The sequence below is a fragment of the Vitis riparia genome, chromosome 13 (assembly GCF_004353265.1).
Source record: "Vitis riparia cultivar Riparia Gloire de Montpellier isolate 1030 chromosome 13, EGFV_Vit.rip_1.0, whole genome shotgun sequence".
Classification (NCBI taxonomy): domain Eukaryota; kingdom Viridiplantae; phylum Streptophyta; class Magnoliopsida; order Vitales; family Vitaceae; genus Vitis; species Vitis riparia.
The window spans coordinates 3,332,971-3,358,372 of record NC_048443.1 but is presented as its reverse complement, the minus strand read 5'-3'; the positions used below and the strand labels follow the sequence as shown (position 1 = coordinate 3,358,372).

Below are 25,402 nucleotides of genomic sequence, written 5' to 3'. Positions count from 1 at the left end.
TTGATATAAAATGAATCTATGGTCGACTAATAGATTCTAATACCATGCAAAAATGTCTTTCCAACATTTTAAATGACCCTCTAGTCTCAAACTCCCAATAAATTCTCAAATCTCAAGTCCTAATGGTTTTCATTAGTTTAGTTTGGACAAGAAAGGGTTGGTAATGTAGGTCATGTGTCCATAGCATCACCAATTCAAGTTGGTGGCACAATGCTACTTTCCCAATAAAAGCGGTGTGTGACAAAGGAATTCCTACTACCCCACACATCAAATTGATGTCTGCCAAATTAAGGCTACGTTTGGTTGGAGATTACTAAAGAAAGAAAAAAAATAATAATATCAAACCTTATCGGTACATCCCTTTACAATTTCTAATATACTTAAAATACTCTTTTTATTCTTTTCTTCCATATCCATCCTTTTTTTTTTATTGTCTTTGAGGCTTATTCTTTAAGTAAATTTTAATAACAAAAAAAAAAAAAAAAACTTGTAAAAATAATTGAAAAATGATTTGGAAGAATTTAGAAATGATTTAAAAGTGTGAAGTCATAAAAAAAAAAATATAAGAGAAATGACAAAAAAAAAAAAAAAATGATTTTATTGTGTGTTTCAGCTGGAGAGCCGCATGACGCAAATACTCTGACCCAATTTACTAGATACTAAAAAGTGGTCTAGAGTAGGAAGGTTGGACATTGTACAAATATTAATCATAAAGTTCATTTGATAGTATTTTTCAAAAATATTATTTTAAAAATATTTTTAAAAATAATTAAATATTTGATAAGATTTATGAAGTATTTTTAAAATTATTCATAATATTAAAAAATTATTTATAATGTTTCCTAAAAATCCATTTTTAATAAAAATATTATATATGTATTGGAAGAATGAGTATTTGTAATTGAAAGACAAAAAGCCACTTTGTAAGAAATGAAAATTTTTATTATTAAGTATTAGAAGGGATAAAAATATTTGGTGAAATCATTGGTAAATACTTCTTAGTTGTTGTAGGAGTAAAAATGTTCGAGCTTTAAGGGGGTGGGAAATGGATGTGCGTATTTCTCCACAGGGTTATTCCCAACAGAAATTGCTTTTAAGATAAAAGTCAAGAATCAAGATGAACGGATGTAAATGCAATTTCCTTAAAAGGGAGAACCTATGACATTTGAAGGCTACCATGGAAGCTGTTGGAACTCTAGGCGTTTCGATACCTTTTCTTTCAGCTGAAGCCATCCCACCGCAGAACCACTTTCACTTGTTTCCATCTTCCCTTCTCTACTATTTGCTCTTTGTTTGCCTTTGCAGAACACCATGGAAGTTGTTGGAGATGCTCTTATTTCCGCTACCGTTGGCTTGCTCTTTGACAAGTTGCTTTCTTCTGATCTGATTAAGTTCGCACGGCAGGAGGATGTCCACAACGAGCTCAAGAAATGGAAGAAGGAGTTGCAGAGCATCCAGAAAGAGCTCAACGACGCGGAGGAAAAGCAGATTACACAGGAGGCTGTCAAATCATGGCTGTTCGATCTCAGGGTTGTGGCGTATGATATGGAGGACATCTTGGACGAGTTTGCCTACGAATTGATGAGAAGAAAGCCGATGGGGGAGGAAGCTGTCGAAGCCAGCTCAAGCAAAATACGCAAGTTCATTCCTACTTGCTTTACTAGTTTCAATCCAACTCATGTTGTGCGTAATGTCAAGATGGGGCCCAAGATTAGGAACATCACCAGCAGATTACGAGATATTTCGGCCAGAAAAGTTGGACTTGGCCTAGAAAAGGTGACAGGAGCAGCTACTTCTGCTTGGCAAAGGTTGCCACCCACTACACCTATAGCATACGAACCTGGGGTTTATGGCCGGGATGAGGATAAAAAGGTGATCCTTGATTTGCTGGGCAAGGTTGAGCCCTATGAAAACAATGTTGGCGTGATCTCCATTGTTGGCATGGGCGGGGTGGGCAAGACAACGCTCGCACGGCTGGTTTACAACGATGAAATGGCGAAATTTTTTGATCTAAAAGCGTGGGTTTGTGTGTCTGATGTGTCTGATGTGTTCGATGTGGAGAATATAACAAGAGCATTTCTCAATTCGGTGGAAAGGTCTGATGGAAGCGGCTCGTTGGACTTCCAACAAGTTCAAAAGAAATTGACAGACGCGTTGTATGGGAAAAAGTTTTTACTCATTCTCGACGATGTGTGGAACGAAAATTTTGGTAATTGGGATCGATTGCGTGCCCCTTTGAGCGTAGGGGCAAAAGGAAGCAAAGTCATAGTTACAACACGCAATAAAAATGTTGCATTGATGATGGGAGCTGCCGAGAATCTTCATGAACTAAACCCCTTATCAGAAGATGCTTGTTGGTCTGTGTTTGAGAAGCATGCATTTGAACATAGAAATATGGAAGATAATCCCAACTTGGTGTCCATTGGTAGGAAAATTGTTGGCAAGTGTGGGGGATTGCCCCTAGCAGCAAAAGCCCTTGGTGGTCTCTTACGCTCTAAACAGAGGGAAGAAGAATGGGAAAGAGTGTCAAATAGCAAAATTTGGGATTTGTCAAGCACGGAATGTGAGATTCTTCCTGCGTTGCGATTGAGCTATCACTATGTCCCTTCATATTTGAAGAGGTGTTTTGCATACTGTGCAATGTTCCCCAAGGACTATGAGTTCAACTCAAAAACTTTGGTCCTCCTGTGGATGGCTGAAGGTTTAATTCAGGAACCAAACGCTGATAACCTGACAATGGAAGATCTAGGAGACGACTATTTTTGTGAATTATTGTCAAGGTCATTTTTTCAATCATCAGGCACGGATGAATTCCGTTTTGTGATGCATGATCTTATCTGTGATCTAGCTCGAGTTGCTTCTGGTGAAATATGCTTTTGTTTGGAGGATACCTTGGAAAGTAATCGACAATCCACAATTTCTAAAGAGACTCGTCATTCATCATTTATTCGTGGAAAATTCGATGTGTTCAAGAAATTTGAAGCCTTTCAAGAGTTAGAACATTTAAGAACATTTGTGGCTTTACCAATTCAAGGTACGTTTACAGAATCTTTTGTAACTAGTTTGGTGTGTGATCATTTGGTGCCAAAATTTCGACAGTTAAGAGTCCTCTCTTTGAGTGAATATATGATATTTGAGCTACCAGATTCTATTGGTGGATTAAAACATCTGCGTTATTTGAATTTGTCTTTCACCCAAATCAAATTATTGCCAGATTCAGTGACCAATCTCTATAATTTACAAACATTGATACTATCCAATTGTAAGCATCTTACAAGGTTGCCTTCCAACATCGGAAATTTACTTAGCCTTAGACATCTCAATGTTGTTGGATGTTCATTGCAAGACATGCCACAGCAAATAGGCAAATTAAAGAAATTGCAAACATTGTCTGATTTTATTGTGTCCAAAAGAGGATTTTTGGGAATAAAGGAGTTGAAGGATTTGTCACATCTGCGGGGGGAGATATGTATTTCAAAATTGGAAAATGTTGTGGATGTTCAAGATGCTAGAGATGCCAATCTAAAAGCTAAGCTCAATGTTGAAAGGTTGAGTATGATTTGGAGTAAAGAATTGGATTGTTCACATGATGAAGACGCTGAAATGGAAGTCCTTCTCTCTCTACAACCTCATACCAATCTGAAGGAACTCAGGATTGAATATTATGGTGGTCGAACATTCCCAAACTGGATGTGTGATTCCTCTTACTCTAAATTGGTTTCGTTAAGTCTTATTGGTTGTATAAGATGCATATCACTACCTTCTGTTGGGCAACTACCCTTCCTCAAGAAGTTAGTCATCAAAAGAATGGATGGAGTGAAAAGTGTGGGGCTGGAGTTTGAGGGCCAAGTTTCTCTTCATGCTAAGCCTTTCCAATGCTTAGAGTCTTTGTGGTTTGAGGATATGATGGAATGGGAAGAGTGGTGTTGGTCAAAAGAGTCATTTTCTTGCCTCCATCAGTTGGAGTTAAAAAATTGTCCAAGATTGATTAAGAAATTACCCACTCACCTAACTTCTCTAGTAAAGCTCAATATTGGGAATTGCCCAGAAATTATGGTTCGACTGCCAACACACTTGCCTTCTCTTAAAGAGCTCAATATTTATTATTGCCCAGAAATGATGCCACAATTTGAGAATCATGAATTTCTCATTATGCCACTGAGGGAAGCGAGTAGAAGCGCAATTGACATCACCTCACATATTTATTTGGATGTTAGTGGAATATCACAGCTTTCCAGACTTCAGCCGGAGTTTATGCAGTCCCTGCCGAGGCTTGAACTTCTAGAATTTGACAATTCTGGTCAGTTGCAATGTTTGTGGCTGGATGGGTTGGGATTAGGAAACCTCTCTCGTCTTCGAATATTGAGTTGTGACCAACTTGTATCCTTGGGAGGGGAGGAGGAGGAAGTGCAAGGGCTGCCTTACAATCTTCAGCATTTGGAAATACGTGAGTGTGATAAGTTGGAGAAGCTTCCACATGGATTACAAAGCTATACATCTCTTGCAGAGTTGATCATCGAGGATTGCCCAAAACTGGTGTCATTTCCAGAGAAGGGTTTCCCGCTCATGCTTAGAGGTCTTGCTATTTCTAATTGTGAAAGTCTAAGTAGTCTACCTGATGGGATGATGATGAGAAACAGCAGCAACAACGTGTGTCACCTTGAATATTTGGAGATAGAGGAGTGTCCATCTCTTATTTGCTTTCCAAAAGGGCAGTTACCCACCACCCTTAGGCGACTATTCATATCCGATTGTGAAAATCTAGTGTCTCTTCCAGAAGACATCGATGTGTGTGCCATTGAACAGTTAATTATAGGGAGGTGTCCATCTCTTACTGGTTTTCCAGGTAAGCTACCCCCCACTCTCAAGAAGCTTTGGATATGGGGGTGTGAAAAGCTACAGTCTCTACCAGAGGGAATAATGCATCACCATTCCAACAACACAACCAATGGTGGACTTCAAATCTTGGATATCTCGCAATGTTCATCTCTCACATCCTTTCCTACTGGCAAGTTTCCCTCTACCCTTAAATCTATTACGATCGATAATTGTGCACAGATGCAGCCAATTTCAGAGGAGATGTTTCACTGTAATAATAATGCACTTGAAAAGTTGTCCATCTCGGGACACCCTAATCTCAAAACCATACCTGATTGCCTCTACAACCTCAAAGATCTTCGGATTGAAAAATGCCAGAATCTGGGCTTGCAGCCTCATCTATTGCGAAACCTCACTTCTCTTTCATCACTTCAGATCACTAATTGTGAGAATATCAAAGTGCCCTTATCAGAATGGGGACTTGCTAGATTGACCTCTCTTAGAACTCTTACCATTGGTGGCATATTTCTGGAAGCCACCTCCTTTCCTAATCACCACCACCACTTGTTTCTTCTTCCTACTACTCTAGTTGAGCTTTGCATTTCAAATTTCCAGAATCTGGAATCCTTGGCCTTCCTGTCTCTCCAAACGCTCACCTCTCTTAGAAAGCTAGATGTCTTCCAATGTCCTAAGCTCCAGTCGTTTATACCAAGGGAAGGGCTGCCTGACATGCTTTCAGAACTGTATATAAGAGACTGCCCACTCCTAATTCAAAGGTGCTCCAAAGAGAAAGGGGAAGATTGGCCCAAGATTGCCCACATCCCGTGTGTGAAAATAGATGGCAAATTGATCCTTGAGCAATAAGAAGTTGAGATTGCAGCAAAATGCACGCAGAGACTACCACTATATGTAAATGCTTGGTATTTTTCTTCAATCTGCGACAATTCCTTGTGTCATTTGTTTAATTTATTATTCCAAGTTTGTTTGTTTAATTGAATTGTCTCACGTGTCTTGCACAGTTGAAACTCATCCAATGGCAAAAATTCTCCTTCACCAATGACTGGTTTGCCATCCATGCTATAAAGTCTCATGCTTGATGGTTATGAAGGTTAAAAATTCAGTATTTCATTGACAGAAGAAGAAGAAGAAGAAGAAGAACAGATTTAATTAAAAAGGTAAGGGAACAATTCATGAAGACACCAATGGTAACAGGACTATATGCTCTGCCTTAATCACCCTATCATAGAGATGAGTGATCCATCACCCTTAATCAAATTATGATTTTTTGTTGCAGAAACTGGAGTCAATTTTAGCAAAAAAAATTGCAGATAAAACTTACTTGGAAGCTTTTGTAGTTGTACGTGTCAGAACTTTATCTGGGGCCTCATGACATGCCTGTTGTTAGATTGCATATCTACGCAACACACATAGGCTATTAATTCCCTTTCTATTAGAATCAAGTACGCCCATTCATTATAAGTAACTTTTTTGTTCTTAAGAATTAGTTTCAAAATGTTCATTTTAAAGGAATTCCATTTCGTGCATGTAGGGTGTGAAGGAGAAGATAATGCAAATGGAATCCAATTCTCTAACCACAGGGTCAGCCAGTTAAAGTGAGTATACTCTATTTCATTCATGATCTTTTTTGACTTTGTGCTTCTGAATTGCATTGTCCTCAATAAGCTTTCTTTTTCCATATATCTCTGTATAAAATTCTGCCTTTTTTTTCCTTACGTATTCATAGATGTGCATTTATCAACATAAGCTGTGTTCTTAATGCTTTTAAACCTATGACTTCACATTTTTCCATCACAGGATTCTACCATGTCTTTATAATTTTCCATTTATCAACATGATCTTTGTTCAACTTACAGGTTTTTCAAGTGAGTGATAAAGAATACAAATGGTTAGATATCAGTTTTTTCTTTGTCCTCTTGATTGCACTGCATCTTTATTTGGAATTGGATATTCCTATTTGTAACTTGTTTTTCTTGGGGTTTTTAATTACATTCCTTGTTACAATAAGTCAGGATTGGCCTTTTCTCAAAAATAATTGTTCTGCTTCTTGGTCTTCTCCTCAGTTAATGCAAGCATCAAATTTCTACCTTTGTTATATCTGTAGATAATTTTCTGGTTTGAATTGTACAGCACACTTAAATAATTCAAAGTTGCAGAAGTCTTGCTGGCTCACAAATTACCATCTCATGTGGATTTTGAAGAAAGGAAATCTGCAACTTGAGATACAATGAGCTATGATCATTCTTACATTTTTAAAGCTTCTTCATTTGTATCATATGTTCTGATGGCATTTACTTTTTCTCATTACACATGCATGAGGAAGATTTTATGATTTCCATTATAAGTTTTGAATAACTATATTTGCATTTCTTTTTATTTCAAGTAGATGGAGGGGTGAAAATTCTTTTGCATGTTTGTTGACGTTTGGCACTTAAAACTCTACTCTGGTGTTTGGTGTTTAAAAAGGGGTACTTCATGCAGATAATAAAAGTATAAATAGTTCTTTACCATAAAAAAATGCTTCATGGTTGTTAAGATCCATCTAATTCTTTGTCCTTTTATTGACATGTTCTTCAACTTGTGGAAGACTTGGAAGGGAGAGCTTGAATCAAATTAAGCCAACACCTTGCAAAAGATGAATTCTGGCTAAGAAACCCCACTACTCTCAAGTTCTTTCTTATCCAATAATTTTACAGCAGGTAATTCGAGATTATGGTCTCATATTTGTATTTGTTCATGCTGATGCACTCACTGTTTTCACTCTCGTGTTTTCATCTGATGGTGACACACTCTTCTTCTTCTATGCAACCATTATGTAATAATAGTCAGAGCTCTGTCTTCCTTGAGTTCAAGCAGAGCTTTCTGATTGATCAGCATGTTTCTGATGATCCTTCTGCTTATCGAAAAGTTGCAGCTTGGAAATGTGAAGGCGAAGGTAGTGATAGAGGTTTTTTAGTTTAGATTTTTTAATAAAATCATAATTTGTTGATTAGATATTTAGTAGGTTGTTATCTCTGTTCCTATTTGTTAGGGTGTTGAGATTCTCTTGGAAGAGATCTTTATTTAACTTGTAATCTACAGCTTATTGAATAGGTTGGATGATCATTTTTTTTTTCCCCTAAAATCTTCATGGTATCAGAGCTACGACTCTCAGCTAGGGTTTCTTAATGGTCAATACAGCCATGGCCGGTGCAACTAGATCCACCAACTCAACCAAGGAAACGACAGAGGAAGTGTAGAGTGGTCCTGCTGTCTTATTCAACAATTATGAAAATTCCAACACTTTTCAGATAACTGTTCACAGATTCATTGGCAAGACTTATGTAGAGTGGGCGCAATCGGTGAAGCTAGTGATAGATGGCAAAGGCAAAATTGGCTATCTCACTGGTGAAGTGACAAAACCAGCAGAAAGAGATCCCAAATTCAAACCATGGAGGTCCGAAAATTCTATGATCATAGCTGGGTTAATCAACTCAATGGAACCTGCTCTTGGAAAGGCATTTATGTTTCTTCCAACAGCCAAAGATGTATGGGATGCAATTCAAGAAACATGCTCGGATTTGGAAAATTTGTCTCAGATATTTGAATTGAAAACACTGGATGAGGTCAAGGAACGAATTCTAGGGAGGAAACCCTTGCCAAATATTCGTGAAGTGTTCTCTAAAGTTAGGTGAGAAGAAGCTCAACGGAGAGTAATGCTCAAAGATGTTGATCGAAAGCATACAACTGAATATGAAAGTTCTACTCTTGCTTCTAGAAGATTCGAACATGAAGGAGATCATGGATGAAAATTTCCCTATATATTGTTGATATATCGTGTATCAGATATTATGGAAATGATATTATGTGGGGAAATATCGTTCAGGCGAAATTTTGAGGAAAATTGTCGAAAATCGTCGATATTTATCGATATATTGATGATATGGCGATCAATCGCTGATTTTTCCTTATATATGGGTTAGTTGATGCGGGTCAACAAGTAGTCAAACACGCTACAGTGTGGTCAAATGCGCTACATTACCAACCAGCTACAGTGCTCCTTTAGAAATGCCTTGCAATTTGGTAAGGCAAGTTTGCTCCTTGTTAAATATATTGCACCAAACATATATATTCAAAGTCATCATATAAACAAAATATTAAAAGAATATTCTAGAGAGCAAATTAATAATTATTTTATAATTAAATGCAAAAATTTCTTTTAATTGATTATAAAAAATATAAAATTATTATGATAATTTTCTTCATAGTGTTTTTAATATCATTCATAAATTAATTAAATATTAAAAAATTGTACATCTATCACAATTTATATTATATCATTTAATACAATTGAATTAAATGGATTATAATTTTAATATTAAATATATTTTAAAATTAGACATATTATAATCAAATATCACAATATTATTATGAAATAATATTTGATGTAATTTAATAATAAATGTACACTTCTAAAATTCATATTTTTTTATCGATGCATACAATATTATTATCAAATATGATAAATCATATTTTATATATATTAAATTTTTTAATAAAACAACTTTAAAATGTGTATTATACTTTTAATTACATTTTTATGAGGTTTATATATATATATATATATATTCTAAAATATCCGTCGATATATCCTCGATATATTTGATATATCCATAAAATTGAAGTACCGATATATTCATGGTGTGACTACTGCAAATGGCCCTGGCACACAAAGGAGACTTGCTGGAAGATACATGGCAAGCCACAAAATGTGAAGAAAAAATCCAGTAATGAAGGACGTGCATTTTAGGTTAACAGTGATGACCAAGAGACATAAACTTCCTCATAAACTCTTTCTCTCACTAAGGAACAACTAGAGCAATTCTGCAAATTCCTTCGATCCTAAAATAAGTTTCCTTCATATTCATTGGCCTAGAAAGGTAACTCTTATTCCACTGCACTTACTAGTGTCAATTATAGTTCCCCATGGATCATAAATTCGGGTGCAACGAATCATATGACAGGTTCATCAAAATTGTTTTCGTCTTATACTCCCTGTATAGGAAATAGAAAAATAAAAATAGCCAATGTTTTTCTATCGACCATAGCATGATAAGGGTCAATAACTATTTCTTCCTCGCTAACTCTTCACAACGTCCTTCATGTTGCAAATCTTGTTTTGAGAAAACAATCACAACATACTTGTTTTGAGTTGATATCTATTTCTCTTGACAATGAAATCATGTTATGACATTTTAGATTAGGTCATCCCAACTTTTAGTGTTTGAAATATTTGATTCCAAGTTTGTTTAAGAATAAAGATCCATCTTTGTTTCAATGTGAAATTTGTGAATTATCAAAACATCATCGTGCATCATTCCCATTACAACCTTCTAAACCCATTAAACCATTTTCAATTATCCATAGTGATGTTTGGGGGCAATTTAGGATTAATACTATTACGGGTAAGAGATGGTTTGTTACATTCAATGATGATCTGTGGACCCGCATTTTTCACGTGAGTCCTCACTCAATCGGCGAGACTCGTTTTTTATTAAATGAAATCGGAGTCGCCACTTATTTTATTTTATTTTAAAGAGAAAATAAAACAAGAAATAAAACCCTAAAAAATGACTCCATAGTTTTTTTTGGAAAAAACGTGTCTTTGAAAAATCCAAGTCTAGGTTTAGGGATCGGGTTATTTATTGGAAAGGTACCTCTATGAAGTAGCACCCCTCTAAGCCCTATAAAGGTCTCTATTGACTAAGCTAAGGGGAGTGTGGCAATTAATTGGTTAATTATAGATACCTAAGTGGGTTAGGTGATTTCAAAAGAATGACATGCCTAACAAGAAAACCAATCACAATCATAAAGAAGATTAGGGTGCGTACCTGGACCATTTCTTAAGCGCTATCATAAAACATCAATGGTTAGTTTAAATAATATATCACCGAACATGCACTTTATCATAAATAGTCAAACTATGAAGCAGATATCAAGACATCCAAGCACAATAAAACATAGACATAGTTCACAATGACAATCATATTTGCAGAATTCAGAAAGTGGGTGTTAGGGAGCATACCTAGATAGCATAACTCGTAATTCGCTTCCTCGGGGCATGGGGGGTTAGATAATAAATAATAAAATAAGAAATCCTAACACGTTTATCCAATTAGTATAGCAAAAAAAATGATCAAAGTATACTATATCATCAATTGTCATGCACATTTTGTATACAATTCCTAAAAAATAGATAGATATGTTTACAACAAATAGCAAGGATGATAGCAAAAATAAGTTTTGAAAAGATTTTCTTATGTAGGGGTTTCACCAATTCCCCAATTGATAAATACGAATTTGGCCTAGAATCATCTCATTTATTTGAGACCACAAGCTTTGATTTGTGTTTTGTTCATGTAAACTGCAAAGAAAGAAAATGAATTTCTATCTCTTTATTCATAACATAAACATCTCTATTTATACATGCTATGCTAGTCTATCTAAGGTAAGTCTCCTATATTTACATCCTATAATCAAGCCTATAATCAATACATAAATAAGGTAAGTCAACTAATTGATTTTGATTCTATAACACTCCCCCTCAAGCTGGAGCATAAATGTTAATCATGCCCAGCTTGTTACAAAAATATTCAACCCGAGTTCCAATTAACGCCTTTGTGAAAATATCTCCCAATTGTTCTCCAGTCTTCACATAACCTGTGGAAATAAGATTTCCTTGAATCTTCTCACGAATAAAGTGACAATCTACTTCAATATGTTTAGTTCTTTCATGATATACTGGATTTGAGGCGATATGAATAGCTGCTTGGTTGTCGCACCAAAGTTTTACTAGCATGGGAGTCTTTATTCCAATCTCAGTTAGAAGATGATACAACCACATAATTTCACACGTGGCTTGCGCCATGGCTTTGCATTCTGATTCTGCACTAGACCGAGATACCACATTTTGCTTCTTGCTCTTCCAAGATACAAGATTCCCACCAACAAAGACACAAAAGCCGATAGTGGATTGTCTATCAGCTTTGGATCCAGCCCAGTCAGCATCTGGAAAACACTCAATTTGAGCATGTCCATGATTGTTGTACAATATGCCCAGACTAGGAGCTATTTTCAAATAACACAAAATCTGCTCCAAGGCTGCCCAATGCTTCACTGTAGGTGCAGACATAAAATGACTGACAATACTAACTATGTAAGTAATGTCTGGGCGAGTCACTATAAGGTAATTCAATTTCCCAACCAATCTTTTGTATCTTTCTGGATTATCAAAGGGATCACCATCATTTTTTGTCAAATGTACATTAGGGATCATCGGTGTGCTACATGGCTTGGCTTCCATCTTTCTAGTTTCTGTAAGTAAGTCAAGAACATATTTCCTCTGTGATAAGAAGATTCCCTTTTTGCTTCTTGATACTTCTACTCCTACTAAATATTTTAGCTCGCCCAAGTCCTTTGGGTGAAACTTGGAATGCATAAACAATTTGAGAGAAGAAATTCTTACACAATCATTTCCTGTAATGACAATGTCATCAACATAAACAACAAGAATAATAATACCATTTACTGACTGTCTATAGAAGACTGAATGATCAACTTTGCTTTTGTTCATCCCAAACTCTTGAATCACCTCACTAAACTTGCCAAACCAAGCTCGAGGACTCTACTTCAATCCATAGAGAGATTTTCTGAGATAACACACTTTCCCATACTCCCCTCTGAGCAACAAACCCAGGAGGTTGCTCCATATATACTTCATCATGGAGATCTCCATGAAAGAATGCATTTTTGATATCCAGCTGGTGTAGGGGCCAGTGCTGAGAAGCAACAATTGATATAATCAGGCGGACTGAAGCAAGTCTGGCTACTGGAGAGAAAGTATCAGAATAGTCCACCCCACAAGTCTGAGCATAGCCTTTAGCTACAAGTCTGGCTTTTAGTCATGCCACTGAGCCATCAGGATTAACTTTTATTGCAAAGACCCACTTACATCCCACAACGTTATTTTCTATTGGTAAATCAACTAGATTCCATGTGTGATTGACTTCTAGAGCTTGTATCTCCTCAAGCATTGCATTATACCATCCAGGGTGATTTAGGGCTTCCTTAACAGTTTTGGGAATAGAGACAGAATCTAAAGAGGCAACAAAAGCGCTCGAGGAAGGAGACAAGTGATCATAAGAAACGAAATTAGCAATGGAATAAACTGATTTGCACTGACGTTTACCTTTACGAAGACCAATGGGGAGGTCAAGGTCACTAGGAGGATAAGATAACGAAGAAGTTGGTGTAGGACATGTATCTTTTGTCTCCTAACGCCTGGAGTATTCCTGAACAATTGGTGGCTTAGCTGGAGCAGGCAGTAAGTCAACAACAGTGTGTGGTTGCTCAGAAGAATCAATGGGAGTACTTGGGATGGTTACTTGATATATGAGCCAATTTTCACCCTCCACCTCACTTTTTGAATTTGGGGGTGAAGAATAAAAAAATGTATCTTCTGAAAATACCACATCAATCGATACCACATACTTGTTGAGATCAGGAGAAAAACATCGATAACTTTTCTGAAGACGAGAATATCCTAAGAACACATACTTCAGGGCTTTGGGATCTAGTTTAGTCATAGATGGCCTTACATCTCGAACATAGCAAGTGCTTCCAAAAATTCGTGGTTCAACTGGAAATAGAGACTTCTTTGGAAACAATATACTGTATGGGATTTTATCATTGAGTACAGTAGATGGCATGCAATTAATCGGAAAGCAAGCAGTAGAAATCGCATCAACCTAAAACTGTTTAGGAACCTTCATCTGGAACAAGAGTGCCCGGGCTGTTTCTAGTAAATGTCTGTTCTTCTTCTCAGCAACTCCATTTTGAGGAGTATCCACACAAGAGGACTGATGAAGAATCCCGTGTTGAGTCATGTAAGTCTGAAATGAGTTAGACATATATTCTTTGCCATTATCACTTCTCAATGTTCGTATAGAGACATTAAACTGTGTTTTAATCTCAACACAAAATGCACAAAAATGAGAGAAAACTTCAGAATGATTCTTCATAAAATAAATCCAAGTCGTTCGAGAAAAATCATCCACAAATGTAACAAAATATCAAAATCCAATTTTAGAAGTAACGGGACAAGGTCCCCAAACATCAGAGTGTACTAACTCAAAAATAGATTCAACCCTCTTATTAACTCTTGGGCTTAACGAACTATGGTGATGCTTTGCAAAATGACATGATTCACAATTAAATGAAGGTAAACTATGAAACTGAGGACACAACTTCTTTAACACTAGTAAAAAGGGATGTCCCAAACGACAATGAGCTTCAACTGAAGAAGCGATGCTAGAACAAGCAACTGACCGAGGCACCCACGCATCAAGAATGTAAAGACCATCAGATACATGTCCTTTACCAATAATCTGCTTCGTCCTAAGATCCTTAAAATGGCAATGGTCAAGAAAGAATGAGATACAACAGTTCAGATCTTTGGTAAGTTTACTGACAGATATCAAGTTAAAGGCAAGCTTAGGTAAACTTAGAACAGATGACAAAGTGATATAGGATGTTGGTTTGATAGTCCCAGAACCCACAACATTAGAGGTTGACCCATCAACAATGGTAACATGAGAAAGGACTTAATGTGATTGAAAACTAGAGAATGTTTTAGGACTACCTGTCATGTGATCAGTGGCACCTGAATCAATTACCCATTTGTTTGAGGAGGAGATAAGGCATGTTTTACCTGTCTCAGCAAGAGCAGTAACCGGAGTATAAATCTTCAATGATTCTTGATACTGAGAGAATTTTGTAAACTCATCGGCTAAGACCATGACCGTCTTATCAGAAGAACTTGAAAAAGTACTAGAGGCGGTGGCAACATTAGCAATCTGATTTCTTTGATTACGATTTTGTAATTTCTTGCAGTATTTCTTAGTATGACCTGACTTATGACAGTAGTAGCAAACAATGTTGCTTGAATCATTGTTATAGCTATGAGAAGTCTTGCTTCCTCCCCTGTTGTTTGATTTCCTCTCAATATCATTGCTTCCTCCTTTGGCAACAAGAACATTATTAGTCTGCTGGATAGATGAGGTACCTTCAGTACACAAAATTCTACTGAACACTTCTTGAAGTGAACCAATCTCAGAACTGGAAAGAATTTGAGATTTAGCAGTCTCAAATTCAGATGGAAGGCCAGCTAAAAAACTCATTACCGCCATTTTTTATCTCTAAGTTTGTTGCACCTTAATATCAGTACTGAAAGGTAAAAGTACATTCAACTCCTCATAAGTTTTCTTAAAATCCATAAAATAAGTTATGAGAGATTTGGCCTCTTTTTCAGCACGATAGAAGGCTTTGCACACATCATACATTTGGGATAAATTCCCTTTGCCAGAATATAAGAACTCCAGATAATCCATTAATTCTTTAACAAACTCACAGTGATTAAGTAGTCCAACAATTTCACTATTAATAGAATTCCTTATTTGTAGGAATAAACGTGCATCATCTCTTATCCAAGTCTTTCTAGTTTCATCATCAGGGGTTTCCATGGTCAGGTGGTCATATTTTTCAACACTACGCAAATAAACTCTAATTGTCTTGCTCTATTCCAAATAATTAGTGTTATTTAATTTATGATCAATTATTTTGGATAGTGCTGGAACTATTTCAATTATAGAAGCTTTGTTGTCAGTCATTTTAATTGATATTCAATCACCACAATAAATATAATTCCAGCAGCAACCAGAAACAACTGATACCCAAAATGAATTTCCACAAGGAATCAGAAAACAAATCAAAGGGACAGAACCTGCCAAGGAGATGTTCCTCTCAACAATTGATCGAACGCCAGAGTGCCACCTAAGAATGGTCGGAAAGAGATGGGAAACGTCAGAAAGTCAGATCGGTGAAGAAACAGTGGCCTCACGTGCCGGCGCGTGAAGGTTGCTCCTGAAGCTTTGATCGGCGCGTGAGACTCACGCGTAGCTCGTCTGGCCACCGAACTTTGTGTACTGGCCGGAAACAAGAATGCACTCCTCCCTGGGTTGACTGTGACGCAATCCAGACTCAGAAAACGTAACAGGTTACTATTCCATACTGTTAGGAACAAAACCCAAAACCCAGAAAATTCCCTTGAGCCAAATGTGGCTCTGATACCATGTAAACTGCAGAGAAAGAAAATGAATTTCTATTTCTTTATTCATAACATAAACATCTCTATTTATACATGCTATGCTAGTCTATCTAAGATAAGTCTCCTATATTTACATCCTATAATCAAGCCTATAATCAATACATAAATAAGATAAGTCAACTAATTGATTCTGATTCTATAATAGTTCAAAACCAAAATTTTCATTGAAAATCGAGAAGGATGCAAACCGATTGAGATATAGTTGCTTATTATTTTGAAAAAAAAAAGAGATTTTGATTCTAAAGACTCTAAATGAATTTTCTTTTTAAATATATATATTTTAAAGGGATCTTTTGAGAAAAAGTGTTTTGTTTTAAAATAAAAGAAATTAATTTTGAAAATAACAAAACATAGAAAACAAAATACCAAACAAAACGAAAGGAAACAAAAATACAAAATGAAGATTTAGACAATCATGCCAATTAAATTGGTGAGAGTAGGGCCAACCTTCATGGGTTTCCAGTAGCCTTCAAAAAAAGATTTGACCAACAATCATTATGACAACAAACTTATGACTTCCTAATCAAACAGACTAACAAAAATATTATCCAAGACTAACATCTAGATTTCAAGAAGCGCATGAATTAAGATAAGAAAAACCAATCAATGATTCAAGTCAACAAATTTAGCATGTGGAGATAATAATGTGGGATTAATTAAGGTAAATTAACATTCTAACAAAATATGATAAATCAAAACCAAAATTTAGCAATCTTGAAAATATGAAAACAATAACATGCAATTAACTAGATTGACTATCCAAAACTCCTAAAAAACTCGAACTAAATATTAATAGATCAAAGCCAAAATATGTCATAGTCAAAATATGAAAAATAATAACATGTGATTAACTAAATTAATTAACCGAAACTCTTAAAACATTAAAACTGGATATTGATGGATCAAAATTAAAATTGTCATACATAAGACATGAAAATAATAACACGTGATTAACTAAATTAATTAACTAAAATTATAATCAACTACAAAATTGGATATAGATGGATTAGAATCAAAATTAATGAAATTAGAAACACACAAACACATTCAAACTAAAAAATAATTAATACTAGATTAAATTAGAATTAACAACATCAACATCATTTAATAAGATTGGCTAAACTATCAAATTGAAATTGCAAATATATTTAAACTAGAATAAATAAATAAATCAGTAATTTAAAACTAAACTAAAATCGAAATTAAAAACATGGAATTTATCTAAGAAGGTCAATAAAACAATTGAATTAAAATCATGAATGCATTCAAATTATAGAATAAATTAAGATCAAACTAAATTGAAATTAAACTCTATTTAATAAGATTATTAAAATCAGCAAATGCATTTAAACTAAAACGAATTAAAACCAAACTAACTGGAATTAAAAAAACACAAACTTTATTTAAACTATCATATAAACAAAAGGATTAAGATCAACAAACGCATTTAAAGTAAAAATAGATTAAAACCAAATTAACTAGAATTAAAAAAACACAAACTTTATTTAAACTATCATATAAACTAAAGAATTAAGATCAATAAACACATTTAAACTAAAAACAGATTAAAACCAAACTAACTAGAATTAAAAATGCAAACTTTATTTAATAAAATTGTTTAAACTAATGAACTAAAATCACTAACATGTTCAAACTAAAACAGAAACTAAAACTAAACTAATCCCGAATTAAAAAATATAAACTTTATCTCACAAGATTCTTTAAACTAATAAATTAAAACCACAAACACATTCAAACTAAAAAAGTAGGTCAAAACTAAATTAATTCAGAATTGAAAAATATAAATTTTATCTGACAAAATTATTTAAAATAATGAATTAAAATCACAAACATATTTAAACTAATAGACAAATTAAAAATAAACTAATTTTGGATTAAAAAAAAATATGAACTTTATCTATTAGGAATATTTAAACTAAGGAATTAACAACACAAACACACTTAAATTAAGAAAATAAATTATAACTAAATTAAATTGAAATTAAAAATATATACTTTATCTAGATTAATAAAACTCACGGATCAAAATCTCAAATATATCCAAAATAAATTAAAACTAAACTAAAACCAAATTAAAAGTGAATTTTATCTAACATAATTAATTAAGTTAATGAATTAAAATCACAAACACATCCAAATAAAAAAAAAAAAAAAAAAAGGGAAACTTACTTACCTTGTGTTGTCGATACCCCTCCCGGATGCGTGGCTCTTGCGCGTGTTACTCAGAAAATCCTCTTGATAAGTCAAAGTGGCAATCGAATCCTTATCTGAAGTCCTCTGTTGTTCTCAAAATCTGCTCATGTGTTCTCTAAAAAAATTGCTCTCGTGTGTCGATCAAAAAAAATCCTAAAAGTTCTTCCTGTGTTCTCTCTGCCAAAAAAAAAAATCATCTCAGCGTGTTTTCTCTGCCAAGAAAAAAAAAAATCTCTACATTTTTATTCTCGTCTCTCTCTTATTTATATGACAGCCTATCCTTTCCATGGAATACTCTGTTTTTTTTTTTTAATCCCCGTGGATATATGGAAAGTGCATATATATGGCTCATTTAGAGACTCCCTCAAGGATGTCCTCTTTGGTAAGTGTCCAAATCCTAGTAATCGCACCATCAGTCGTGGATTGGAGTGATCGGGTTGGAAATTGCAGGGCCTTATCCAAGATTGACGAACAAAGATTCATATTCTCTTCCCATGGCGAATGCGTGGCTGTGGATTCTTCTTTTGCCTTCTGCATTGGTTTCTTGAACCGAGCAGATTTCCTCAGCGCTTCAATGCTCATCCTTTTATTAGGATTCAGATCGAGCAACTGTGATATTATCGATCATGCCGGCCTTGAGATCCAAGGCAGGAACTGGTAATCTTGTCGATAGATTTTTTGGTACATTGTCACGAGATTACTATCATTGAATGAGAAAAATTTGAAAAGAAAGACGAAATGTATAACTCCGTAAGGCCACGCGTCCGCCTTTGAGCCGTCATGGCTTTTCTGATAAACGACTTCCGGCGTTGTGTACTCAAGCGTGCCACAAACGGTGTGGAGCAGGCTGTTCTTAAGTTGATCTAGAAGTGCGGACAGCCCGAAGTCAGAAACCTTAAGGTTACCGTTTTAGTCTAGGGGAAGGTTCTGCGGCTCCATGTTGCGGTGAGCCATGCTGTTCTAATGGCAGAACAAAAGGGTGAATACCAGTTGCTGGAAGTAACAGTGCGTCGCTGCCTTTGTGAGAAGGTTCCTGTGGTGCCGTCAGTGAAGGAGAGGACCTAGTACAGCTTGGTGAAGTTGCCTTGACCGAGAAGGCAGCTGAGTTTGTATTTGCCAAGGATAAACCCGGTGGGGAGAGGTTCCATGAAGGCAGGAGGAGGAAATGTCGACCGTAGTCGCAACTCTCATCGAAGCAGCACTGCCCAGGCTACCCATGATAAAATGGAGAATCCTTGATAGTGTTGCCACACGTCCACTCTTTTTCATTTTTTCATTTCTTTAATTTGTCACGACCCAAATTCCCGGCGACCCAAAATTTGACCCGTGACCCTAGGTCAAAGGTTTGACCCTAAGGGTTCCTCCTATTCCACGTTGGCAGTTAACCAAAACACTTTGGATTTTTTTTTTTCATACATTCCATTAGAATTCTCACAAACTACAATATCCCAAAACTACTCAAAATAACAAGGTTAGATAAATATTCATTATAGTAAAAAAAATATAAAAGTTCACAATTAACAACTTAATCAAAATAAAGCTTCATAACAAATCCATAAGTCATAATTACTAAAACAAATCCCAAAAAAAAAAAAAAAACACAATAACAGAAAATGCCACGCTCTATTAGGCCGCTCTAGGAGCATCCTGAAGTCCTCCCTGCTCAGTAGGGTGCCTAACACCCAAGGGGTTAAGGGAATTACTAAGTTCCAAAGAATACGAAAAGAACACTTCAACACAAAAGGAACAATTCAACAATTACATGAATGTACATGAACGTGTGACACACAGTCATACAATGCACTATTGTTCTCGGGTTTTCACCGAAGGATACGCGTCCACACCCAAATACACTCCCCATTTGGAGTCTTCCCGGGGTAACTTTTGGGTCTTTCACCCTAGGGATCTCTCTCCCTTCTTAATTCACCCCACACAGGCTTTCGCTTCTCATTACTATTTCATTTTTTTCCATTTCATGCACTTTTCACAATCTTCATAATTTTATTTATTTATTTATTTATTTATTTTCCACATAACCATGATGCAAATGAATGCCACAATTCCTATGTTCCTCAATAATTCAACAATCTCAACATTCCCCAATAATCCAATAAAATAATTCCCCACATTAAAATTCCCGATAATATCCCAAATCAATATTCAAAAATTTGCATATCAAAAATCTTAAAATTTTACCACACTTACGGAATTTTTCAACCATTATAATAATTTCTAATATTCGAAATTAACTAACTTTCTACCATAAAAATTTCAAAAATTTTCTAACTAATGCCCAAAAATTCACAAATCACTACATTTGAAATTTAACCTTAATTTTGGAATTTTTCAACCCATGTAATAATTTTTTAGCATTTCAAAACAATTAATTATCAATCAAAATCAATTTCCCGCAATTAAAAAATTTCCAAACAAATTCCAAATAATCTAAAAAAATTCATACAACACCCATAATTCTTACTTAACTCATAATGACAATATTTACAATTTTTTTCAAGGGAAAAACACATTAAATTTAAGTTTTAGGGTTAGGGTCCCCTACCACAGATCTAAGAATTCAGTAGCTAAAAATATGATTGGCCACTGTAGGGTTGTTCCTCTCATCGAGTAGAGCACCCCCTCCAAATCTGAGCCGAAACGGAGGTCGTTTGACCACCCAAACGGCCGGTCAAAGCTCCGGCGATGTGAGAATTTCTACAATGCCGCCGCCCCCTTTCTCCCATGATCTGCTACTGTTCCCTTCTTTTCCACTCAAGCCCATTTCTTTTCATTTTAATCCACTTACCAAACAGCCCACTCAAGCCCATTTCTTTTCCTTTTAATCAGCCCACTCAAGCCCAACCCAAGTTCAAAACAAACCCAATAACTAACTCTCATTTTTCTTTTAAAACCCTATTTCATCCAAGCCCAAATTACTCATTTTTCATTTTTTTTTCTTTTCTCTTTATTTTTATAAAACACACAATTTAATATTTTTCTCAATTTTTATTAATAAGGAATTTAATTTAATTAATTATTATTATTTTTTTTAAATTCTAATTAATTTTAATTAATTAACCTTTCATTTTTGTTTTCGTTTTTCTTTTCCGGAAATTCCCAATTACTAAAATCCTAAGAAATTTCCACCCTAAGGCTGACATGGCATAAAATTTTCAACTCGCCTGATTGACCAACACAATAAACTGAATTTCACCAATCCAAAACTAACATGTGTTTTTTAGGCACTTTTCTTTTTGACTTTTCAACCATCATTCAAAATAAGACTTTTCAAAATAGAAATGCTAACGTGGCATAAAATACCCAGTCATTACATAATTCCTCTTGTTCTTTCCTCCCCAATCTCCTAGAATACTCTAGAACCCAAAAAGAGTGGTTTCTTGTGACATCACCCTACTCATCCTATAAATGCTAGTGTAGTACCCCTCCAAAATGCATGTCTACAACCTCTTAAAGCCTTCTGGGACCGAAACATGGTGGTCACGTGATGCTGGGACACACACTAGAGATGGATATAAATTCCCAATTAATGATTTACGAAAATATTCTGCAGATGGCTTTCTCAGATCCTCCTCGTTGCATGTATGCCTTTGCTTTGCTTATAATTTCCCCGATAATAAAAAATTTCATGCAATTTTTCTCCTCATGCAAAACAGAATAAAATAAAATTAAAAGGAATTTAAAAGAAAAGAGAAGAAACTAATGAAAATTATGAGATTGATAGTGAAGTATAAGATGATTAAAAGGAAAAAAGAAAAAGAAAAAGAAAGGAGACTAGATTGTATAGTTCCATCATTCAATAAGGGGCCATAAACATATTTAAAGTCTAAACAATTCAAGCAATTTTCTATTAAATAAGTAAATAAAAATAAAATAGATAAATAATAATAAAATAAATAAATAAAAACAATAATAAGAATAAGTAAATAAACAAAATAAATATGATCATCATATGCATGCAATAATAATAAAAAGGTTATATAAAAAGTTAAGCTCAATAAAGTGTCTAAGCGGGCCTAAGACAGCGCCTAATGGATCATGTGTATCTAAATGGACCTAGGGGGTGCCTAATGGGCTTAGGGTGGCTAGGTGGACTTAACTAAGTCTGACCTAAAGTGCACCTAAGTGAAACCTAATCTAAACTTGGAGGGCAATCGGAATGTGGGGCCAGATAAACCCTTCAACCAAAGTCTCCAAAGTGGCTTAGAAATGGTAAGCCACACGAGTAGTAATGGGCCATCAAAGAACCACTGTCGAACACTGGAAGTGAACTTAAAGATATGTGCTAAAGGGACAAAATAGAGGGTTTACAGATCACACAAGAATTTGTTGGGTACATCCGTTAAAAGGCAAATCGAAAGTAGAACAAGTTTTCAAAGATTTTCATAAGATGATTCAAACACAATTTCAAGGAAATGTTAAGGTTTTCAAAAGTGCTAAAAGGAAAGAGTTTTTTTTAAAAAAAATTATAGGATGATATTTTCTTGAAAATGGTATCGTACATCAAAGCTCTTGTAATGATACACCACAACAAAACGGAGTAGTTGAAAAAAAAAAAAAAACAAACATCTTTTAGAAGTTGCTAGATCGTTACTGTTTTCAACAAAAGTTCTTAAGTATTTGTGGGGAGAGACAATTTTGGCAACAACTTATTTGATTAATAGGATACCTACATGAGTTTTGAAATTTAAATCTCCATTTGATGTTTTCAAAACTTTTTTTTTCCACATCACGAATTTCCTCTGATTTACCTCTAAAAATCTTTGGTTGCACTACATTTGTTCACATTCATCAACATAATTGTGGAAAACTTGATCCAAGGGCTAGAAAGTGCGTGTTTGTGGGGTATTCTCCCACACAAAAAGGATATAAGTGTTTTGACCCAATTTCCATAAAAATGTATGTTACAATGGATGTAATCTTTTTTGAAATAAGATCTTTCTTCCATAAGGCTCATCTCAAGGGAGAGAGCTCATGTGAAGATTCGGATCCTATGAGTTTTCTAGAGTTGTTAGACAGTGAAGAATTAGGCAATGGATCTAGTTGTGGTGAAAGTTTAGGCTCGGGCTATGAGGAGATAGGCATGAGTGGTGGAAAGAATATGATACAGATTTCTCAGGACCCAAGGCCTACATTAGAAACTGGTAGATCACCTCTAGAAAATATTGAACAACCACAACCAAGTCTAGAAATTAATATTTTAGGTATTGAAAGTGAGGGGGAGGCTACTAATATGCAAAAAAATGTTCAAAACACTAGAAAAATAAATACTGATACAAATGCAGGTAAAGAATTGATTGTTTACTCAAGGAGGAACCTAACAAAAAAAAGGATGATTCCATTTTGCTGGAAGGCCATGACTCCAATCCGAGGGCAGATAATCTAAAAAGACATGAGTTAGGTAAAAACTCTTCTTTCGAATATGATCTTCATACTTCCATTTTCTCATCTATGTCATACCATGATTTGAGTGTTCCAATTGCCAATAAGAAAGGTGTTAGGTCTGTACTAAACCTCCTTTGTCCGATTTTGTGTCATATAAGCGGTTATCTCCCTCATTTGCTGCATTCACTTCACAACTTTATAGTGTACAAATTCCTAAAAGTGTGCATGATGCTGTAATTATTCCCGAATGGAAGGAAGTCATTCTTTAGGAGATGAGAGCTCTTGAAAAGAACAAGACTTGGGATGTAGTGTCTTCACCAAAAAGAAAAACTATTGTTGGATGCAAGTGGGTGTTCACAGTTAAGTACAACTCTAATGGGTCACTATAGAGATATAAAACTCAACTTGTTACCAAATCATTCACTCAAACCTATGACATAGATTACTCATAAACATTTGCACCGATGGCTAAGCTAAACACAGTAAGAGTACTCTTTTCAATAGCTGTGAATCTGGATTGGCCACTACAACAATTAGACGAAAAAAAATGTATTTCTCAACGGAGATCTAGAAGAAGAAGTTTACATGGATTCTCATTCAGGTTTTGAAGATAAATTTGGCTCAAAGGTGTGCAAGTTAAAAAAAAAAAAAAATCCTTATATGGGCTCAAAGTCTTCGAGAGCCTGGTTTGTGAAGTTCGAAAAGTCAATAAAGAAGCAAGGTTACACTCAAGGCCAAATTGACCATGCTATGTTCATGAAGTTTTCTACAGAAGGGAAAAGTAGCAGTTTTGATAGTCTACATTGATGACATTATTCTAATAGGAGATGACATGATAGAAATGAACAGATTGAAGAGTTGCTTGGCAATAGAATTTGAACTAAAGGACTTGGGCTCGATGAAGTATTTTCTCGAGATGGAAGTTGCACATTCTAAGAAGGGGATTGTTGTGTCACAATGGAAATATGTATTGGACCTTTTAGAAGAAACGGGAATGAGTGGTTGTCGACTTATTGATACTCCAATGGATCTTAATATGAAGTTGTCGGAAAAAGGCAAAGGAACTCCGGTAGATACTGTTCGATATCAGAGATTGGTAGGCAAGTTGATTTACTTGTCACATAGTTGGTTGGACATCGCTTTTGCAGTCAGTGTGGTTAGTCAATTTATGCATGCTCCTTATGAAGAGCATCTTGAAGCAGTTTACTGAATTCTCAGGTACTTGAAAAATACACCAGGGAAAGGATTATTCTTTTGTAAAAGCAAGCAAAGAAATATTGAGGTGTTCACAGATGCAAATTGGGCTGGATTAGTCACAAATAGAAGATCAACCTCTGAGTATTGTACTTTTTTATGGGAAAATTTAGTGACTTGGAGAAGTAAGAAGCAAAGTGTGGTAGCTCGAAGTAGTTTTGAAGCCCAGTTTTGGGTAATGACACATGGAGTTTGTGAACTATTGTGGTTAAAGAGGGTCTTGGAGGAGCTACAACAAAAAGCAAAACATCCAATGAAGTTATGGTGTGATAATATGACAACAATTAACATTGCACATAACCCTATCAAACATGAGCGCACCAAGCATGTGGAATTGATCGACACTTCATAAAGGAGAAACTTGAAGATGACATCATTTGCTTCCTATTCGTTCCTTCAATTCAGTAAACTGCTGACATTTTGACAAATGGACTTCTTCGACCTAATTTCGAGCATCTAATCAACAAGTTGGGTATAATAGATATCTATGCTTCA

At 35.2% G+C, this 25,402-nt stretch overlaps 1 protein-coding gene across 6 annotated transcripts; it reads left to right on the top strand.

Moving 5' to 3' along the window:
- The first annotated feature begins 1,164 nt into the window (after window positions 1-1,164).
- Window positions 1,165-8,746, top strand: LOC117927517 (putative disease resistance RPP13-like protein 1). 6 transcript variants are annotated; one of them, XM_034847055.1, is made up of 6 exons: window positions 1,165-5,738; window positions 5,838-5,993; window positions 6,113-6,278; window positions 6,368-6,431; window positions 7,424-7,535; window positions 7,666-8,746. In XM_034847055.1, exon 1 carries the CDS (start codon window positions 1,312-1,314, stop codon window positions 5,680-5,682), a length of 4,371 nt encoding a protein of 1,456 aa, XP_034702946.1. In that variant the 5' UTR covers window positions 1,165-1,311; the 3' UTR covers window positions 5,683-5,738; window positions 5,838-5,993; window positions 6,113-6,278; window positions 6,368-6,431; window positions 7,424-7,535; window positions 7,666-8,746. The 6 variants fall into 6 exon arrangements, with proteins under 6 accessions (XP_034702946.1, XP_034702944.1, XP_034702945.1 ...); XM_034847053.1 differs by having other exon boundaries at window positions 7,662-8,746; XM_034847054.1 differs by having other exon boundaries at window positions 7,424-7,771; window positions 7,976-8,746.
- The last annotated feature ends 16,656 nt before the right edge of the window (window positions 8,747-25,402 follow it).